Source organism: Suncus etruscus, chromosome 11 (genome assembly GCF_024139225.1).
Source record: "Suncus etruscus isolate mSunEtr1 chromosome 11, mSunEtr1.pri.cur, whole genome shotgun sequence".
NCBI classification, from domain to species: Eukaryota; Metazoa; Chordata; class Mammalia; order Eulipotyphla; family Soricidae; genus Suncus; species Suncus etruscus.
The window spans coordinates 1,068,991-1,091,186 of record NC_064858.1 but is presented as its reverse complement, the minus strand read 5'-3'; the positions used below and the strand labels follow the sequence as shown (position 1 = coordinate 1,091,186).

Sequence of the window (22,196 nt, the reverse complement as noted above, 5' to 3'; positions counted from 1 at the left end):
TTTTTGTCCCCACCATACTATGCTATTTAATATGTTCTCATAATAACTATATAAAATATTTGTTGTTTAGTCTGGGAATTTTAATTTCCATATGTTTTAAAATCAGCTTATAATTATTTACAGAACAAGCTAGAAGAATACATAAAATAAATATATCTCCCTAAGAAGAATTTTTTTTATAAAACAGTCATTTTTCTGGCCCATGAACATAGGCATTTTATGTTGTATAATTTATGATCTGAAGTGTGCTGTTTTGGCATATTTTATTGACCATACTCTTCGGTAGAATGTGATTTGAGCTACATTTGACACTCAGCGATGCAAAGATCCCTGTTCAGTCTCATTCCAGGTAAAGATATTTTTAAAAATTATTTATTGAGTCACTTTGTGGATTACAAAGTTATTTGTGATTGATTTTCAGGCATACAATGTCACTGCACTAATCCTTCCACTAGGACCTCTTCCCTTCATCAATGCCCCCCCTTTCCCCTCTAGCCCTTTGCCTCTATGGTAGGCACTATTTTCTCTCTCTCTCTCTCTCTCTCTCTCTCTCTCTTAATTAATTAAAGTTGATTAATCAACCTTATTCATTGATTTTTTAGGGTTTTTTTTTTTGGGCCATACCCAGTGATGCTCAGGGTTTACTCCTGACTTTGCACTCAGAAATAGCTCCTGGCTTGGGGGACCATATAGGATGCCAGGGATGGAACCCGGGTCCCTCCTGGATCAGTTGTGTGCAAGGCAAATGCCCTACTGCTGTGTTATCACTCTGGCCCCTTAATCATTGATTATTATCAAGACATCCAGTCAGAACTTTTGAAGAATATCTCCAATATAGACTTGTATTATGCATGTATATACATTCATATCTAAAAACTCTGGCTTATTACTTTTTAAAAAGAATTGTACAAGGTTAAAATCCCAATTTTCTGCATCACATTATGTCAAAGATGTACGATGCCAATATGACTTATTTTCTGTCAACTTGATGCTAAACTTGACTATTTGGTTAAGTTGATAGTTTGTAGATTCCTTCACCATAGAGTTTCTTTATCTTCCCATTTCTATTCCATTCTTTGAACATGAATCACTAAGTCCTCACTCCCACTGGAGAGCAGGACTGTTTTGTAAGGACCTTTCCAAGAGGATGCCAGTGACTATATAATGTTGATGACTTTGATAAAGTTTAGTTGCTTTTTTCTCACAGGTTCACTTGATTTTTAAATCAAATACTTTTAGTATATATTCCTTAACCTGTGGGTTTTTTTCTATTTCTTTTGTATCAGATCAACAATTCTGTCTCTTTGATATGCCCTCATTCTTCCATAAGCATTTCTTTAATTAATTTTGGGGGGGAATGACATGATACACCATCCTTTAATATTTTACTTATTTATTTATTTTGAGTTTGAAGATCATGCCCAGAGGTGCTTAGGAATGAATTCCAGCTCTGTGCTCAGGTATGTTTGAAGGTGGTGCTCTGGGGAGCATATAGAGCCAGTGATTTAGTTGCACACAAGACAAGTACCTTAGCTCCTGTACTGCAATCCCTCTCTCCTTTAATTTATTTATTTTTTGTGGCTACCTCAGTGCACAGGTAGGCTTTTCTTTGATAGTGCATAGCTAATTTCAGGCAACTGTTTTTGTTCCTGATCTCAAGTGAAGTTTAAGACATTTTTGCTATTTAATATGAAATCACTGTTACTTGGCTTAGAAAATTTCCTCTAGGTCAAGGTTGTTGACAGTATTTCATTTTTAATCATGACTTAATGGTTCATTTTTTAAAAATATAATACTGTTAGATGTTTCCTGGAAATTACCATTGACGTCCAAGTGTTAAACGAACCTCGTATTTGTGAAGACCCCAATTTGGTCACAATATATTTTCTTTGTGTATATGTGTCTAGATTCTGTCAACTCCTAGTGTTTTTTTTAGTAGCAAACATTTTCCACTCAGTCCACTCAATGAACCATTTACCTGCTGGGGTATGAGGAAGGAGCGTCACACATATGGGGACATTTCCCCAACTTGGGAGTCTGACATGCATTTATGTTTTTTTAAGTTCACTAAAGGCATCTGACCTTTGAAAGGATCAGGTTGATGATAAAACTCACAAGAAGCCAGTGCATGAACAAATAAATATTTGTATCATTTTTAATGTGATAATGGTTCTGGCCAGCAATGGAATAAACCAGAAAATTTAACATTGCCCAAGTGCAAACTATTTAGAAATGCAGCACACATACCTTCCAACGGAGAGCTAAGCTCCCAACAAGATAAGGGAAATCCCCAGGTCCAAAGTTTAAGAGAAAACAGCAAAACAAAATTGATGGATATGAATGATTCTTGCTGGTGCTCCACTCTAGGTCACAAGGTTTTGTTTTTGGATGATGACATTAGAGCTGCCTTTTGTGCTGATACCTTCACCTACAAGTAATCCGCCTTCTGTGGATTTGGAGAAGGGATGTCAGAGTCCAATTTGTGGGTAGTACAAGAAAGCTTCCAAAGACTCCTAAAGTGAAGGCTGATACCTCTGGTGTGCCTATGCCTAAATTGAAATTCTCCTTATGGTCTGGAAGTGCAGAGGCTAAAACAAAGATAGAATTTGCTTCCTAGTTGGTAATTCCATGGGGAATTGTTATGGAAACAGTCACTGAGACAGATTAATATGCAGGATGTTTAGGAGAGAGTGTTGGGAATTTTCAACTAGAGGTGAAGGGAAGAAAATAGGAGTCCACGGACGGAAAGAGCAAAGCTAAGGTAACATCAAGGAGGTCCTAAATTATTAATTCTTATGAACTGGATTAAAATTATTCATTGCTTTTAATTAATCATTTTGAAACTAGTCTGAGTATGGAAAGACTTGGCCTTTCATGCTCTGGAGAGATTGGCTTCAGATGCTCTGGGCGAGTGTCAAAACTTGGGGGTGAAGCAATGACAAAAGGGCGTCAGATTGGAGAAGTAGAGGGTAGGTATGTGCCCTGTCTGCAGTCAATGCTAACTCCTCCCTGCAGTGCTCAGGGAGTGTCAGAAATTGAACATGCAAAACAAGTGTCTTAACCCCTTTACTATTTCTTTGGCCCTAATTTTTTCTATAACTAGGTTCTTCCTGTGAAGATGGAGGTGGAGGCTCAGTGAGCACCAAGGCCATACTCTGGGGAGAAAATGGAGGGCCTCACATCTGCTAGTCAGGTTCTCCACCACAGGAACCGGCTCCCTCCCAAATCCACTTGGATGTACACAAGTATCTGGTTCTGAGGTTCTGATCCCATTTTCCTGAGGCTCCCAGGTACTGTGTTGTTATGGTCACCCTGGGAGGTGAAGGCCTCCTGCACTGGATACCTCCATTGGACTTCTCTGCTGGGCCTGGACTCTGTTGGTTCTGAAAAATAATTCATGCCTCACTGACAGAGGTGGCTGACACTGATTATGTGCCTTGAAGTCTAGTGGTCATGGGATTTAGGGGCAGTGCTAATGGAGTAAAATCTACCACTGTACTGAGTTAGGCTGCAGGCTTGGGGACTATGAGAGCTCAGGGGATAGTGTGAAGCCTGTAAATATTAACAGCCCCCCCCCCACCTGCATCTGAGTTGAACCTTGAACAAAGACAAATCCCAGCTGGAAGCCAAAATTAGAACTGCTGAAGTCAGGATAATCTATGCATATATGTATGTATATAAGTATGTATGTCAGGATATCCTAATTCTCATTAATTTTTTATTTTGGGTATGTTCTTAAACAGCAATGTTACCTCAGAAGGAACACTTTCCTGGTGGGTTTGTAGATAAGAGATAAGGAAAACTCCCCTGGAGCCATTACCCCTGAGAAAAGGGAACAATTAAGACAACTTCCCAAAGTAGATGTAATCATATGTGTCAGACTTAACCTTTGTGACCTTATTAGACATCAGGGAGGTAGGATTGTGCCTTTCCTGCCTTTGTATAGAAGATACATAAGGTAAATGCAAAAGTTTGTTGGGATCTCTGGTCTCTTTGGTCTGGGATCCTCAGTATTGAGCTAGCTAATAAACTTTCTTTTTTTTTTTTTCTTTGGTTTTTGAGTCATACCCTGCGGTGCTCAGGGGTTACTCCTGGCAGGCTCAGGGGACCATATGGGGTGCTGGGATTCAAACCATCCTCTGTCCTGGGTTGGCTGTGTGCTAGGCAATGGCCCTAATGCTGTGCTATTTCTCCTGCCCCCAACCCATAAACTTTTTTTTTTTTTTGCCATAAACTTTCTATTTTTTAACTATGTCTGGTGTTTCTGTTTCTCTGTGATTCCGGCCTAACAGTAGGAGCAGGCTCTGCTTTGCCCTTCACTACTGTGTGGCCTCCTAACTGGGGCTCTCAGCACCAAGTCATCCTACACCCCCAGGTCAAAGCTATTGGGCCCCACAAAAGAACAGGAGTGACCCCTAGGGCCTAATAAGCACTGCTGAGGAGCAACTTCCCCCCAAAAAACCTGCAAATAAGCAATTGATAGAGGACGTTTCAATTTTCCCCTTGCCCACTCTTTTTTTTTTTTTTTTTTTTTTTTGGTTTTTGGGCCACACCCGGTAACGCTCAGGGGTTACTCCTGGCTATGCGCTCAGAAGTCGCTCCTGGCTTGGGGGACCATATGGGACGCCGGGGGATCGAACCGCGGTCCGTCTCCTAGGCTAGCGCAGGTAAGGCAGGCACCTTACCTCCAGCGCCACCGCCCGGCCCCCCCCCCTTGCCCACTCTTGCTTGGGGCTCCGTTTTAACTGCTTAAATCTACAAATGAGACATCCCTGTAAATCCCTGCACTCAACTGAGGTGGATAGTTTACTCTTTCCCAAGACCCTAAATTCTGCCCAGCTTCTGAGTGCACAATAAACCAAGAGATAATGGAAAGTCCCCAGGCCGGTGGCCGAATAAATCACCCAAAATACCCCATAGACATGCAGGGTGTATGTCTTGTCTTAACACAGGTGGACCCTACATTAATAAGGCCACTTTGGGAAGCCAATAGGAATCCTTGGCTACTCTAGTAAGCAACACAGTCCCAGGGTTCCTATAAAACCCACTAAATGAGCCACATTTCACTTAGTCCTATACTATATTCTTCCCCTGATGGAGGGTGGGTTGGTTCTTCTACTTCCCAATAAACTTTTCTATTTCTTATTTTGAGTCTGAGCATCAATATTTTTATCTTTGAAATAAAAAGAAAATATTCCTTTATTTATGTCCTTTATTTCATAATAGAAAATTTATTCTTGAAAATATCACATAACCAGGGAACTATGGACCAACATAGAGATTCCCCACTATCACCTTAGACACTGCTCCCACACCACAGTCCCTGTTCCTTTTATCGCCTTTATTGTATGCTAAGTAGGGAGCTCCAGGAGCCAGATAACTTGATTTATACAAGAGTTCCTTCCATTGGAAGATCTACATAATGGATAGCATTTGGCTCTGAGAAAGGGCCTCAGGGAATGTACCACTCTGGTTGGTTTTCTTCTTTCTAATTTAGGGGACACATTTGGAGTGAATAAAGAATTGATAATCCCATTAGCCTTCCATAGACAATTTCATATAGCCAGAATGCAGTTTATGAATCTGATGTGTGCTTGGAAGCAAAGAGAGGGTCTGAACTAGAACCTCTAAAATGTGGGGCAGCAAAGGAGGAAAAAAATACTCTAAGTCCCTAGTATTGGTCCTGGAACAAAGTTCAGTTCTTTGTGATGTGGTTTATCATGGTAATAGGAAGGAGAAAGATGCTGTCATTTGTGAATACGAAGTTCATTCATATCAGAAACAAACAATAGAATTGTATTACTCTTGAAAAGGGGCATATTTAACTACTGGCAAGAAGTCAGGACTTTGTGAAGTCAATCAATTCTGACCATTGTCCTTTATGAAATGATTATTAATATTATGAACTCTTAGGACTAGCTGATCCCATTGGGGCTTGCGGAGAATGGGATAGAATCTGGCCACTGTGTGAATAATAGTGCCATGTTGGGAAATAGTAGATTGGAGAGAAGCATTGAAGGTCTCAAGAAAGGATGGAGTTTTGAGATGCACAGTAGTGGCCAAACAATGGAGAGAAATAATTGGAGATGCTGCACTACATAAAATGGGGAGAGAGGTGGTAGGGTTGAGTCATTGGGAGGCTTTTTTCAATTGTTCAACCAAGAAAGTGACTTTCTGAGTCTGGTAAAGACTCCTGTGCTCAGAAGACCTGTCAGTGAGTTAATCAAGAAGTCATAGAAGATCACTGCAGACCATCACAAAGTTAATTTGAACTTTCAATGAAAAAAAGCACAGAATGCCTTTCCATGTTTTATTGGGACTTGAAATGTAGACCCAAGTCTTTCTGGATACCCCGCAATCAACTCCAATTTTGCAAAGCTTTGAGGAGATGGAAATTCAATGTGAATCTTGTAGAGAATAAAGTGTAAATAAATGACATGAATCTCATGCTGCTTTTTAGGTATTTTGAGACTCAGCCAGTGTATAAAGATACAGCTCAGAAACACTTCGGATGTCCAAAGGCAAAGTATGAAATAAAGGGTTTGGAAGAGAAACCACGGGAGTGAGAGGTGTTGGTAAAAGAACAGACCATGAGTGAGGAAGTATTTTGCCAGAGCAAAACAAATTTATTGATGAAATACAGTACACTTTCCACTGACTCAGTGGAGGACTCCCACTTAGGGGAGACACTTTTCAGAGCATAATTTTTGGGTGCTTCAAGCAGAAAATTTCTGCTTTCTAAGATTAGTTGGTCCCAAGAGGTGATGAGCAAAAGACATATACCCAATTTTGGAAAAATATATTGTACATAAATACATATACATAAATATACACATATATACATAAAATATATTGTACATTTTAAGCCAAATACATATAAAAGTTAAGAAATACATAGAATAATTGGGATCAACTATAAAATGTTCTCAACCAATCATACAGAGATAATAAAGTGTACATAAATGGTTTTAGCTTCCTAGGAGAAAGTGGTAAAGGCAGAGAATATCTGACTGAGCCTGATAAGGCAGGGCACAGAGGCCAGTTTTAGGAACTGAGGGGTAGAATGGAGCAAAGGTGGGGTCTCATGTAAGGCTGATTATTTCTGCAAAGACAGTCTTAGCCTGCCAGATCTTTGAAGTGGGGACTTTTGTTAGGCTACTTCAAGAAACAAGACACAAAGGGGACTGTGAAAGGGTCTTCTATGCAAACACCGAGTATAAGAGCCCTTGATAGCCAAGCCATCTTTTGGCTTGCACAAGTGCCACCAACTTCCACTCTGACCAAAGAGCTGACGGTACCCTGCTGACATCACCGGATGTGGATATGGCACTGGGATGTAGAGCGGTGGTGTTCTCATTGACTTGTGTGTCTTTATCCAATAATTTTTTTCTCTCTGGTGAGAGCAAGATCCCTTCACAGGAGATCCGCCTTTCATTCACTAAAGTGCCCAATACTGTGTTGATCTTCCCAGGCACGATGTCACAGAGCAACTTGCTAAATGTATTCATTTGCAAGGTGGATCTTTTGTGCCTGTGATGAATAACACCCTCTTTTACCTCTGGGCAAACACATTTTTTACTTTCTGCTTCAATAAATTGGGCTGGTTGAAAATATTTCATAGAAAGAGAAGCCAGACTTTGTCTTTCTATGGCTGTCTTGTGTTACTTAGCATCATGTCTGTAGGTTTATCCAAATGTTCAGATATGGTAGGATTTCAAGTATGACAATCTACTATTCTCTATACACAAGAATATATTATTTTCTTTATTCACAACTATTGTATTCTCCTTACTCATTGATGAATATTTGGTTTGTCTATGCTGCAGTGAATGAAAATAGGAATACTAACATCTCTTTGGACTACTGATGCTGTTCTTTTCGAAAAACCTGGAACCTCTGGTATTTTTATTTTTTGGAAAGGAACTATATCCTAATTCCATACAGACTACACTATTTTGCATTTGGATAAGACTGTACCTAAACTCTTTTTAATTGTCATCATCTCCCACACCTCATTTTCACTTGGGACTCTTGTGCTGCATAGAGAACAATCTCCCTAGAACAAATGACTGACAAAGATTAATGTAGCATAGAGGTCATATGTTCATGGTTTATTCTACCGGTTATAACTATCAGAGAACCAGCCCACCTCAGAGTCAGGGAACTGCCCATATATGAGTCTTCAGAACTTTGAATAAGAAGTAATGTGAGATTTTCCTGTTACTCTAGTTTAGGAGGTCATGGGGAGGGGACAGTGCTCCCTGAGTTTGCAAAGTCTAAAGTTCCGATTGTGATAATAATTGAGGTCTTTCTGACTTTACTTTTCCTGGACAATTTTTTCCTTTCCCATATTTTTTCTCTTTCCATTTTTTCCTGGCTTCCTGAAAAGCAATTTGTAACAAAACTGCCTTCTCCTGTCATGGTGCAGAAACAACTCCTGCCAGACCAGGGTATTTCTGTGAAAGGATTTATAGGACAAAACAGGTAGGAAGGAGACCAGGGTCTTACAGCAAAGCCATTTGGAAAATCCAATAGTCACCATCAGCAAGGCATGCAACATCAACTGCTACCACACATTCAATTTGATACCAGAGTCTCTAACTGAGAGGAGTCTTTGCTCTTTTTTTCCTTCTTTTTTCTTTATTTAAACATCTTGATTACAAATATGATTGTGATTAGGTTTCAGTCATGTAAAGAACACCCCCTTTCACCAGTGCAACATTCCCACCACCAATGTCCCAAATCTCCCTCCATCCCACCCCACACCCACCTGTACTCTAGACAAGCTTTCCAGTTCCCTCATTCATTCACATGATTATGGTAGTTCTCTGTGTAGTTATTTCTATAACTTCACTCACCACTCTTTGTGGTGAGCTTCATGAAGTGAGCTGGAAGTTCCAGCAATCCTCACATTGTCTCTAAGGATTGTTGCAAAAATGACTTTTATTTTTCTTAAAACCCATAGATGAGTGAGACTATTCTGCATCTCTCTCTCCCTCTGACTTATTTTTTTTTCGGACCACACCTGTTTGATGCTCAGGGGTTACTCCTGGCTAAGCGCTCAGAAATTGCCCCTGGCTTGGGGGGGACCATATGGGATGCCGGTGGATTGAACGGCGGTCCTTCCTTGGCTAGCACTTGCAAGGCAGGCACCTTACCTCTAGCGCCACCTCACTGGCCCCCCTCTGACATTTCACTCAGCATGATGGACTCCATGTACATCCATATACAGGAAAATTTCATGACTTCATCTCTCCTGACGGCTGCATAATATTCCATTGCATATATGTACCACAATTTCTTTAGCCATTCGTCTGTTGAAGGGTATCTTGGTTGTTTCCAGAGCCTGGCTATTGTGAATAGTGCTACAATAAATATAGATGTGAGGAAAGGGTTTTTGTATTGTATTCTTGTGTTCCTAGGGTATATCCCTAGGAGTGAAATAGCTGGGTCGAATGGGAGCTCAATTTCCAGTTTTTGGAGGAATCTCCATATCACTTTCCATAGAGGTTGGACTAGATGGCATTCGCACCAGCAGTGGATAAGAGTTCCTTTCTCTCCACATCCCGGCCAGCACTGATTGTTCTCATTCTTTGTGATGTGCGCCAATCTCTGTGGTGTGAGATGGCATCTCATCATTGTTTTGATTTGCATTTCCCTGATGATCAGTGATGAGGAGCAATTTTCATGTGCCTTTTGGCCATTTGTATTTCTTTTTTTTTATCAAAGTGTCTGTTCATCTCTTCTCCCCATTTTTTGATGAAATTAGATGTTTTTTTCTTGTAAAGTTCTGTCAGTGCCTGTATATTTTGGATATTAGCCCCTTATCTAATGGATATTGGGTGAATAGTTTCTCCCACATGGTGGGTAGCTCTTGTATCCTAGGCACTATTTCTCTTGAGGTGCAGAAGCTTCTCAGCTTAATGTATTCCCATCTGTATATCTCTGCTTCCACTTGTTTGGAAAGTGCAGTTTTCTCCTTGAAGATGCCTTTAGTCTCAATGTCATAGAGTGTTTTATCTACATGTTGTTCCATATACCTTATGGTATCAGGTCTGATATCAAGGTCTTTAATCCATTTGAATTTTACCTTCCTACATGATGTTAACTGGGGGTCTATGTTTGCTTTTTTTGCAAGAGGCTAACCAGTTCTGCCAGCACCACATGTTGAAGAGGTTTTCCCTGCTCCACTTAGAATTTCTTGCTCCTTTGTCAAAGATTAGGAGATTGTATATCTGGGGAACATTGTCTAAGAACTCAAGCCTATTCCACTGATCTGACGGTCTGTCTTTATTCCAATACCATGCTGTTTTGATAACTATTGCTTTGTAGTACAGTTTAAAGTTGGGGAAAGTAATGCCTTCCATTTTCCTTTTCCCTAGGAGTGCTTTAGCTATTTGAGGGTGTTTATTGTTCCAGATGAACTTCATAAGTGTTTGATCCACTTCTTTGAAGAATGTCATGGGTATCTTTAGAGGAATCGCATTAAATCTGTACAGTGCTTTGGGGAGTATTACCATTTTAATGATGTTAATCCTGCCAATCCATGAGCAGGGCATGTGTTTTCCATTTTCGTGTGTCCTCTCTTATTCCTTGCAGTAGTGCTTTATAGTTTTCTTTGTATAGGTCCTTCACATCTTTGGTCAAGTTGACTCCAAGATATTTGAGTTTGTGTGGCACTAATGTGAATGGGATTGCCTTCTTTTTTTTTTTTTTTTTTTTTGGTTTTTGGGCCACACCCGGGAATGCTCAGGGGTTACTCCTGGCTATGTGCTCAGAAGTTGCTCCTGGCTTGGGGGACCATATGGGACACCGGGGGATCGAACCGCAGTCCGTCCAAGGTTAGCGCAGGCAAGGCAGGCACCTTACCTTTAGCGCCACCACCCGGCCCCGTGATTGCCTTCTTGACATCCATCTCTTCCATATCATTATTGGTGTACAAAAAGGCCATTGATTTCTGTGTGTTAATTTTGTAGCCTGCCACCTTGCTATATGAGTCTATTGTTTCTAGAAGCTTTGTGGTAGTCTTTAGGGTTTTCTAAGTAGAGTATCATGTCATCTGCAAAAAGTGAGAGCTTGACTTCTTCCTTTCCTATCTGGATTCTTTGATATCTTTTTCTTGCCTGATTGCTCTAGCAAGCACTTCCAGTACTATTTTTTTATGGTTAATATTATAATGTAATATTCTATTTTTTTTGCTCATTAACCATTTTACTTAATTTTTTTACAGTGGAAGGACAATCACCCATAACATAATTCTCAGAAGTCCCCTTGCTGATATCTTAACTTTGAAATTTCAGCCAAAGTACATTAAGACAGAATCCATGTACAATTACTTTGTTCCTCAAGTCCCCAGATTGTAACACATTATAATATTTCTTAACAGCACACAAGGCAATTCAAAGCCATAAAACTTACGTAACTCCTTAAACATTACAGGCATAGTATTTTCTTACATTTCCATATACATGCATATTAGCTTAAGTTAACCTCAAATTTTAAGTGAGTTCTTTTTAAGGATTAGAGTCAAAGGAGCACAGTAAAAATGGTGTTAGAGTGGCAATTGTTGTTTGCATAGGCCCACCAAAATATGAGGGACATGGAAAGAAATAACCTTGGCCTAAGTACAAAGAGACCAGACCCCTGAAGTTTCCTGGCACAAGACCAAGTCTAGGCTTCAGGCAAGCTAGATCGTCCAATCCAATACATTGTCTGTAGTGCCAACACACTTTTATTTTTCACACAGTCTCTGTTGTTGGTATCATATTTCTGTATTAAAGATCCTGGAATCTGCATATCTTACATTGAAGTCAGGATGTGGAGCATCCTCTCCTTTCACCTCACAATCAAAGGGCAATGCAGGGAGCCCTGTCCTGTAAGCAGGTCGTTGTCGTTGTTAAGTCTTCTCAGTGTTAAGGGAAGTCTCTTTTGAGCAGGTCAAAGTCTGAGCAGTGTAGGTCTTCCGTGGTAGAGGACTGCTTCCAGGTGATGTTATAAACCAGCCTGGATGTTTTGTGGATGGCTTCCCTGGTTCAGGGGAGAATGGAAAATGCTCTTTCTTCTGAGGTCTGTGCTAGGCCGTTATGTCAATGTTCAGGGTGTAAGGTCCCTTTGCACTACAAGATTTGTGTGTTCCAATCTCTATTAGATAGGCTCTTATTTGTATGTATAGTAATTTCCCATTTTAATGTGCCTATGCAAATAAGAAGCAATGCCACGTAGTGTTATTGTCGCATATGGGGGCCATAAGAACAATTCCAATTATTCCCATGATATGGTTCAATCATAAGCATTAAACTGGGGGACTCTTTCACCAAAATTTCTCGTTAAACAGCTCAAAAAAGAAGATATAAAGTGGTTAGAATCGTCACTGTATAAGACAACATTTAGTAAGAATTATAGCTGTCAGAGAAGAAACAAAATATTCTTTTTTTTTTTTTACACTGATGTTCACAAATTTTAACAAAACCAAACATATTTGATGCCCTCTTAGGTCATATTCTTGAACATTTAAAACATTTGAGTTCACTCAAATATTTTTTTTTAACACCACCCATCACCAGTGCAACATTCCCATCACCAATATCCCAAATCTCCCTCCTCCCCACCCGACCCCTGCCTGTACTCTAAACAGGTTCTCAATTTCCCTCATACATTCTCATTATTAGGACAGTTCAAAATGTAGTTATTTATCCAACTAAACTCATCACTCTTTGTGATGAGCTTCCTGAGGTGAGCTGGAACTTCCAGCTCTTTTCTCTTTTGTGTCTGAAAGTTATTATTGCAAGAATGTCTTTCATTTTTCTTAAAACCCATAAATGTGTGAGACCATTCTGCGTTTTTCTCTCTCTCTCTGACTTATTTCACTCAGCATAATAGATTCCGTGTACATCCATGTATAGGAAAATTTCATGACTTCATCTCTCCTGACAGCTGCGCGGCGGCGGGAGGGGAGGCCTCGTCCGGGAAGCGGAGCTCCGCGCTGGGACTGGCTCCCTCACAGCCATTTTCTGTCCAACCAAACAGCCGATTGGCGAAGGGAGCCAACCAGGGCCGCAGCGGAGGTTGAAGAAGAGGGCACTCTTCTTTCCACGGGTGTTCTTGAATCCACCGACAACAACCGCATCTGACTACATTTCATGACCATGGATGGTGACAGTTCTACAACAGATGCTTCTCAACTGGGAATTTCGGCAGATTACATTGGAGGAAGCCATTATGTCATACAGCCTCATGATGATACTGAAGATAGCATGAATGATCATGAAGACACAAATGGCTCAAAAGAAAGTTTCAGAGAACAAGATATCTACCTTCCAATTGCAAATGTGGCAAGGATAATGAAAAATGCAATCCCTCAAACAGGAAAGATTGCAAAAGATGCCAAAGAATGTGTTCAAGAATGTGTGAGTGAGTTTATCAGCTTTATCACCTCAGAAGCCAGTGAGAGATGCCATCAAGAAAAACGGAAGACAATCAATGGGGAAGATATTCTTTTTGCCATGTCTACCTTGGGCTTCGACAGTTATGTAGAACCTCTAAAATTATACCTTCAGAAATTCAGAGAAGCTATGAAGGGGGAGAAGGGAATTGGTGGAGCAGTCACAGCTACAGATGGACTAAGTGAAGAACTAACAGAGGAGGCATTTACTAATCAGTTACCAGCTGGTTTAATAACTGCAGATGGTCAACAACAAAATGTTATGGTTTACACAACATCTTACCAACAGATTTCTGGTGTTCAGCAAATTCAGTTTTCATGATCTGAAGAAATGACAGGATGAGGAGTGTAGAAAGTGAGACTCTGTCCAGTTCTGAACCTGAGACATCTGCAAGAAATGCCAGGAGGATGATGGAAGGTGTCTCCCTGTATATTAATAGCTGTAATGTAGCTTCCTGATGCTTGACTAATTGGGGTGTTATTTGACTTGAGAATCTTTTTCATGAATGATTTTAAAAGAAAAATTTGGATTTTTTTTGAGATATTAAGTATTTTTTATTTATCATTTAACATCTATTATCTGATATTTTTTTTAATTTTTATTTTTTTATTTAAACACCTTGATTACATACATGATTGTTTTTGGGTTTCAGTCATGTAAAGAACACCACCCATCAACAGTGCAACATTCCCATCACCAATGTCCAAGTCTCCCTCCTACCCACCCAACCCCCGCCTGTACTCTAAACAGGCTCTCCATTTCCCTCATACATTCTCATTATAAGGAAAATTCAAAATGTAGTTATTTCTCTAACTAAACTCATCACTCTTTGTGGTGAGCTTCCTATGGTGAGCTGGAACATCCAGCTCTTTTCACTTTTGTGTCTGGAAATTATTATTGCAAGAATGTCTTTCATTTCTCTTAAAACCCATAGATGAGTGAGACCATTCTGCGTTTTTCTCTCTCTCTCTGACTTATTTCACTCAGCATAATAGATTCCGTATACATCCATGTATAGGAAAATTTCATGACTTCATCTCTCCTGACAGCTGCATAATATTCCATTGTGTATATGTACCACAGTTTCTTTAGCCATTCATCTGTTGAAGGGCATCTTGGTTGTTTCCAGAGTCTTGCTATGGTAAATAGTGCTGCAATGAATATAGGTGTAAGGAAGGGGTTTTTGTACTGTATTTTTGTGTTCCTAGGGTATATTCCTAGGAGTGGTATAGCTGGATCATATGGGAGCTCAATTTCCAGTTTTTGAAGGAATCTCCATATCGCTTTCCATAAAGGTTGAACTAGACGGCATTCCCACCAGCAGTGGATAAGAGTTCCTTTCTCTCCACATCCCCGCCAACACTGTTTGTTCTCATTCTTTGTGATGTGTGCCATTCTCTGTGGTGTGAGGTGGTATCTCATCGTTGTTTTGATTTGCATCTCCCTGATGATTAGTGATGTGGAGCATTTTTTCATGTGTCTTTTGGCCATTTGTATTTCTTCTTTGTCAAAGTGTCTGTTCATTTCTTCTCCCCATTTTTTGATGGGATTAGATGTTTTTTTCTTGTAAAGTTCTGTCAGTGCCTTGTATATTTTTGGAGATTAGCCCCTTATCTGATGGGTATTGGGTGAATAGTTTCTCCCACTCAGTGGGTGGCTCTTGTATCCTGGGCACTATTTCCTTTGAGGTGCAGAAACTTCTCAGCTTAATATATTCCCATCTGTTAATCTCTGCTTTCACTTGCTTGGAGAGTGCAGTTTCCTCCTTGAAGATGCCTGTAATGTCCTGGAGTGTCTTGCCTATGTGCTGTTCTATATATCTTATGGTTTTGGGGCTGATATCGAGGTCTTTAATCCATTTGGATTTCACCTTCGTGCATGATGATAGCTGGGGGTCTACGTTCAATTTTTTGCAAGCGGCTATCCAATTGTGCCAACACCACTTGTTGAAGAGGCTTTCCCTGCTCCATTTAGGGTTTCCTGCTCCTTTATCGAAAATTAGGCAAGAAAAAGAGCTCCAGAAAAATTTGGATTTTAAAGGTATTAAAATATTTTTGTTTTGTACGTGAGTTTGTTGCTCTGTATGACTCCTGTATGCATTGTATATTGCAATTTATTACTGTCAGAGATTTGTAGACAGTTTCTTATTTTCATATTGAATCATGTTACTTTTGTAATTCAAGTAAGCAGCTGGGTTAATTCATGATGTTTGCCCTTTTAATAAAATATAAGGGTAGAGTTAAAAAAAAAGAGAAAAAATTGGGAAAAAGAATATGGGAGGAATTACTTTCCCCAACTTTAAACTTTACTACAAAGCAATAGTTATCAAAACAGCATGGTATTGGAATAAGGACAGGCCCTCAGATCAGTGGAATAAGCTTGAATACTCAGAGAATGTTCCCCAGACATACAATCACCTAATTTTTGATAAAGGAGCAAAAAATCCTAAATGGAACAAAGAAAGCCTCTTCAACAAGTGGTGTTGGCACAACTGGGTAGCCACTTGCAAAAAATTGAACTTAGACCCCCAGCTAACATCATGTACGAAGGTAAAATCCAAATGGATTAAAGACCTCGATATCAGCCCCAAAACCATAAGATATATAGAACAATACGTAGGTAAAACACTCCAGGACATTGAGGCTAAAGGCATCTTCAAGGAAGAAACTGCACTCTCCAAGCAAGTGAAAGCAGAAAATTAACAGATGGGAATATATTAAGCTGAGAAGCTTCTGCACCTCAAAGGAAATAGTGCCCAAGATACAAGAGCCACCCACTGAGTGGGAGAAACTATTCACCCAATACCCATCAGATAAGGGGCTAATCTCCAAAATATACAAGGCACTGACAGAACTTTACAGGAAAAAAACATCTAATCCCATCAAAAAATGGGGAGAAGAAATGAACAGACACTTTGACAAAGAAGAAATACAGATGGCCAAAAGACACATGAAAAAGTGCTCCACATCACTAATCATCAGGAAGATGCAAATCAAAACAACGATGAGATACCACCTCACACCACAGAGAATGGCACACATCACAAAGAATGAGAATAAACAGTGTTGGCAGGGATGTGGGGAGAAAGGAACTCTTATCCACTGCTGGTGGGAATGCCGTCTAGTTCAACCTTTATGGAAAGCGATATGGAGATTCCTCCAAAAACTGGAAATTGAGCTCCCATACGATCCAGCTATACCACTCCTAGGAATATACCTTAGGAACACAAAAATACAATACAAAAACCCCTTCCTTACACCTATATTCATTGCAGCACTATTTACCATAGCAAAGACTCTGGAAACAACCAAGATGCCTTCAAACAGACGAATGGCTAAAGAAACTGTGGAACACAAAATATTCTAAAGAAATACGTGTCCATTATATGTATCTTGAAACAGTTTGGGGTTGTCATACATAATGCACAGTTATTGACTGTGATTAGGATTGTACACTACTAAAGTTAAAAAGAGAAATGTAGGTTAGTGACATTTGGGAGGAGGTTAGAGAGTTAAGGAGTAAAAAAGAGCTTCGTAGCGGTGTGGTAAAGGGCAGAATGCAAAATGAACATTCTGTATATGCAAAACATAACAAAAGAAAAAGAAATACTCTTAATACATGAAGTACGCGCGGGGGCGTAAGCCCCCGCGCAGTTCTGTAGTTTTTGGATGACTCCCCACAGGGCCCGATTAACCAGGTGTGGCCCTGAAGACCCGCCTGGTGTGGGGGGGAATCTTGTTCGCCTGGACTAAGTGGTCAGCCCAGGGGTCCTATGGCTAGCTGTCCTGCCCAGAGCCCCCATCATACCAGTCAAAGGCACACGAATCCTGGCATGTGGGTGTTCTCCAGTACTATTTTTGAAGAGGAGTGGTGAGAGCAGACAACCTTGTCTTGTATCACAATTTAGAGGAAGGCTTTTAGTTTTTTCTCCATTGAGGATAATATTTGCCATTGGCTTGTGGTAGATGGCTTCAACTAGATTGAGAAAGGTTCCTTTCATTTTCATCTTGCTGAGAGTTTTATCAAGAATGGGTGTTTGACCTTATCAAATGCTTTCTCTGCACCTATTGATATGACCATATGATTTTTATTTTTCTTGTTGTTGATGTTGTGTATGATGTTGATAGATTTATGGATGCTAGGCCATCCTTGCATTCCTGGGATGAAACCTACTTGGTCGTAATGTATGATCTTCTTGATGATGCATTGGATCCTATTTGCCAGGATTTTGTTGAAGATCTTTGCATCTGCATTCATCAGGGATATTGGTCTGTAATTTTCTTTTTTGGCATCATCTCTGTTTGTTTTCGGTATCAAGGCGATGTTGGCTTCATAAAAGCTGTTTGGGAGTGTTCCCGTTTTTTCAATTTCATGGAAGAGCCTGGCTAGGATTGGTAGTAGCTACTCTTGAAAGGTTTGAAAGAATTCATTAGTAAATCCATCTGGGCCTGGGCTTTTCTTTTTGGGCAGATGCATGATTATAGTTTTAATTTCCTCAATAGTGATGGGGGTGTTTAGATATGCTACATCCTCCTTACTTAACTGTGGAAGGTTATAAGTGTCCAAGAATTTATCCACTTCTTCTAGGTTTTCATGTTTAGTAGCATAAAGTTTCTCAAAGTAGTCTCTGATTACCCTTTGGATCTCTGCAGTATCTGTCGTGATCTCCCCCTTTTCATTTCTAATATGGCTTATCAGGTTTCTCTCTCTCTCTCTCTCTCTCTTTGTGAGTTTTGCCAATGGTCTATCAATCTTGTTTATTTTTTCAAAGAACCAACTTCTGCTTTTGTTGATCTTTCAGATTGTTTTTTGGGTTTCCACTTCGTTGATTTCTGCTCTCAGCTTTGTTATTTCCTCCTGTCTCCCTAATTTTGGGTCCTTTCGTTGAGCACTTTCTAATTCTATGAACTGCATCATTAAGCTATTCAGGTAGGCCCCTTCTTCCTTCCTGATGTGTGCTTGCAAAGCTATAAATTTTCCCCTCAGGACCGCTTTTGCTGTGTCCCATAGATTCTGGCATTTTGTGTCTTCATTATCATTTGTTTCCAGGAAAGTTTTGATTTCCTCTTTGATTTCATCTTGGGCCCACTAGTTGTTCAGTAGCAAGGTGTTTAATTTCCAATTCTTAGTTTTTCTTCTATGTGCCTTTATAGTTCACATCTAATTTCAGAGCCTTGTGGTCAGCAAAGGTAGCCTGCAAGATTTCTATCCTCTTGGTTTTATAAAGGTATGTTTTATGTGTCAGCATGCAGTCTATCCTGGAGAGTGACCCATGTACATTGGAGAAGAATATCTATCCAGGTTTTTTTGGGGGTGGAGTGTCCTATATATATCTACTAGTCCTCTTTCTTCCATTACTCTTTTCAGGGATAGTATGTTTTTATTGGGTTTCAGTCTGGTTGACCTATCAAGTGTTGACAGGGCCGTGTTGAGGTCTCCCACAATTATTGTGTTATTATTGATGTCTTCTTTCAGATTTGTCAGTAATTGTATTAGATAGTTTTCTGGTCTCTCATTGGGTGCATATATATGTTTAATAGTCCTGATTTTTTTCCTGTTGCACATATCCCTTGATTAGTACATAGTGTCCATCTTTGTCCCGTACAACTTTTCTGAGTATAAAGTTGGTGTCATCAGATATTAATATGGCCACCCCAGCTTTTTTAAGGGTGTTGTTTGATTGGATGATTTTCCTTTAGCCTTTGATTTTGAGTCTATGTTTGTTCTGACTATTCAGGTGTGTTTCTTGTAGGCAGCAGAAAGTTGGATTCATCTTTTTGACCCATTTTGCCACTCTGTGTCTTTTAGTTGGTGAATTTAGTCCATTGACATTGAGGGAGATGATTGTCATAGGATTTAATGTCATCTTTGTAAATAAGTTTGCTGTGTTTGTTGATATCTCTTGTCTTAAAGTAGACCTTTCACTTTTCCTTTAAGGCTAGCTTTTCATCTGTGAAGTTTCTAAGCTGTTGTTTATCCATGAAACTATATATCTTTCCTTCAAACCTGAACATAAATCGGGCTGGGTGCAGTATTCTTGGTGAGGCACCCATATCATTCAGTCTTGTCACAATATCCCACCAGTGTCTTCTGGCCTTGAGAGTTTCTTGTGACATGTTTGCTGTAAGTCTTAGGGATGCTTCTTTGAATGTAATTTCCTTTTTTGATCTTGCCTCTTTCAGTATTCTATCTCTATTTGTGGGATTTGTCACCATAACAAGGATGTGTCTGGGGGTGTTTTTCTTTGGATCTCTTTTAGCTGGTACTCTTAGGGCATGCAGAATTTGATTGCATGTATCTGGGAGTATCTCTTTGATGATGTCTTTGACAGTTGATTCTTCCTGGAGATCTCCTACCTGGGTCTCTGGGACTCCTATGATTCTTATGTTGTTTCTGTTGAGTTTATCAAAGACTTCTTTTTTTTTTCCACTGTTCCTGTTTTCTATTAACTTGCAGCTTTTGAGTATGGGGAACAAGAGAAGTAATAAAGACAAGAAAATTAATAGCTCCTTAAAAAGAATTACTTGATTTTTCATATTGTGTAAAAATTTTTTCTCAAAGACTTTTATTTTCATCTGTTCACATTCCTTGAGTACTTTTTCCATTGCCTGATCGTTTGTCTTAAGGTTCTTTTCCAATTTCTTCTGCTGTGTTGAGTTTTTCTGCATCTCATCTTCCAGCATGCTGATTCTGTCCTCAGCTGCTGTTACCCTGCTGGCGAGGCCATCCACTGAGGTTTTCAGTTGAGCTACCGTGTTTTTCAGATGTTATTTCAGTTTGGGGTTTTCTGATTTCTGTCTTTGTGTTCTGTTCAGATCGATCTATGCTTTCTTTGAGTTCTACAAACATCTTCCATATTTCTATTCTAAACTCCTTATCCCAGAGGTTAATCAGATGTTTGGAATTTTTTAGGTCATCCGCGCTATCATCTTTATTCTCTGTGCATGGTGTTTGCCTGTGAGGTTTCCCCATTATCATGCTTGTAGTGTGATTTTTTTCTGCTTTTTGTGGTGGGGTGTTGCAAGTCAGCCCCTGAAGAGGTTGACTGATGGAGGGATGGAGGATGAGGCCTTTCTCTTCCAGCTCGGAGCACGCATCTGCCACCCTGTCTAGCCGACGGTTCTGAGGTGAAACGGCCAGTAAACAGCTCGCAGACAGTCAGGCTCGTGGAAATATTAGCATTATTTGGTGGGCAAGACTGAAGTCCAAAGACTCAGCCGCAGTTCCAGCCAAAAAGCCTCGGCCTTCCACAGACCCTTGTTTTTATCCCCCAGAGTCAGGTACCACCCAATGGTGGGATCAGATACCAACCAATGGTGGAAGCAGAATCAGGTACTACTCTAGGGTGGGGGCAGAATGCCAGGTCACACTCTAGGGAAGGGCACAATTACCGTTCAGGGTAGGGTCAGTAATATAATAATCCCCTAAAATATTTACATACACAACAGTGGGGCTCATTGGTTAGAAAGAGTGCTCAGCCGCGAAGCGAAGCAGAACAGCCGTGCTCTTCTGGAGCCTCTGGGAGAGCTATTTTTCTGGGCCCTTTTCAGCCCACTCTCAAGAGGTTCAGGAGACAGGACAGTGGAAAAACATGCACAGGCAACACTTACAGTTTCTCACAGTCGGGAACCACTGGGCAGGCGTAGATATTCCCAGCCTGATGTCACAAACAGGGGACTTGCCTTTCTGTAGAATACTTGGATAGCTGGTTTTCATGGTTGGACACAGTTCCTTGGCATTCTGGCCCTTGGATGTGCCTCTGGGGAGAGCTATTTTTCTGGGCCCCTTTTCGGCCCACTCCCAAGAGGTTCAAAGAGACAGGACCAAAGTCTTTGCCTCTTAAAATGACAGGACCCTTTTTTGGGGGGATGATGTCCAAGAGTGATTGACATTTGTCATTACATAAAATTAATGTGCACAATAGTTTATGCAAATATATATTAAAAAGTTATTGCTGTGCAATAATTTAGTAGCTTTTGCTTGGTTTTTATGTGAAAGGCCTTCCCATTTACAAATACCATAAGAACTTTTTTAATATATAGGAATAAACCCAAGCTAAGGAAGGTATAAAATCTATATCCCCCAAAACCATAAGCTACTGATCGAAACCAAGATATAATTAGACATCCACTTCATGAATTTGAAGAGTTAAGATTGCTAAAATGTCTATGCAATGCAAAGTTATTTATAGTCATTGCAATCCTGATCGAAATCTCATAATTACTCAACAGAGTTATCTCTGAATTTCATATCCCTGTTGAAATAAACAAGTAGTAAAAAATAATGTTTACATAAAAAAGGCCTCTCTTCATTGAGCTTAATTACATTTTCATTTTCTGAGAATAAAAACCTTCCTTAGATTTAGATCATGATATCTGCTTCAGGCTCTTTTACTTAATGATTTATTGTCTTACTTGAAATATCATTTTTCACATGTGTCCCCACTTTTCAAGTTTATTCTGCAAATAGATTATTTTTCAGCTCGGAGAAGTGTCCTCCCCAAACTGTATTTCTATGGTAAAATGTAATCACTTGAGAGGGACTCCCAAACAGTGGGCTTGAGAGCCTGTGGGTGCTGCTCCCACCAACACTTGGCCAATTTGGTGGTTCTGTGCAAGGGTCCAAAGATGCCCAGACCATGTGTATTCTGTGTATTCACAGCCCAGAACGAGTCCAGTTGTGCTTGGGGCCCTCATGCACCATTCTCAGTGGGACAAGGAAGGCTAAACATTGCTCAGGCTGAACCCAGTCAGT

The 22,196-nt window shown here is 40.1% G+C and overlaps 3 protein-coding genes across 3 annotated transcripts in view; 2 read left to right on the top strand and 1 right to left on the bottom strand.

Annotated features, from left to right (window-relative positions):
- The window catches only part of MAGEL2 (MAGE family member L2), a 548,609-nt gene that overhangs the window by 397,600 nt on the left and 128,813 nt on the right, over window positions 1-22,196 (bottom strand). The window lies entirely within an intron of this gene.
- SNURF (SNRPN upstream open reading frame) overlaps window positions 12,944-22,196 on the top strand; it is a 482,133-nt gene continuing 472,880 nt past the window's right edge. The window contains exon 1 of the mRNA XM_049782719.1: window positions 12,944-12,948. The gene's annotated coding sequence lies outside the window, so the exon portion shown is untranslated. The remainder of the gene's footprint in view (window positions 12,949-22,196) is intronic.
- LOC126021846 (nuclear transcription factor Y subunit beta) lies at window positions 12,967-13,817 on the top strand. Its single transcript, XM_049782713.1, has one exon. The coding sequence runs from the start codon at window positions 13,140-13,142 to the stop codon at window positions 13,761-13,763; it is 624 nt and encodes a 207-aa protein (XP_049638670.1). The 5' UTR covers window positions 12,967-13,139; the 3' UTR covers window positions 13,764-13,817.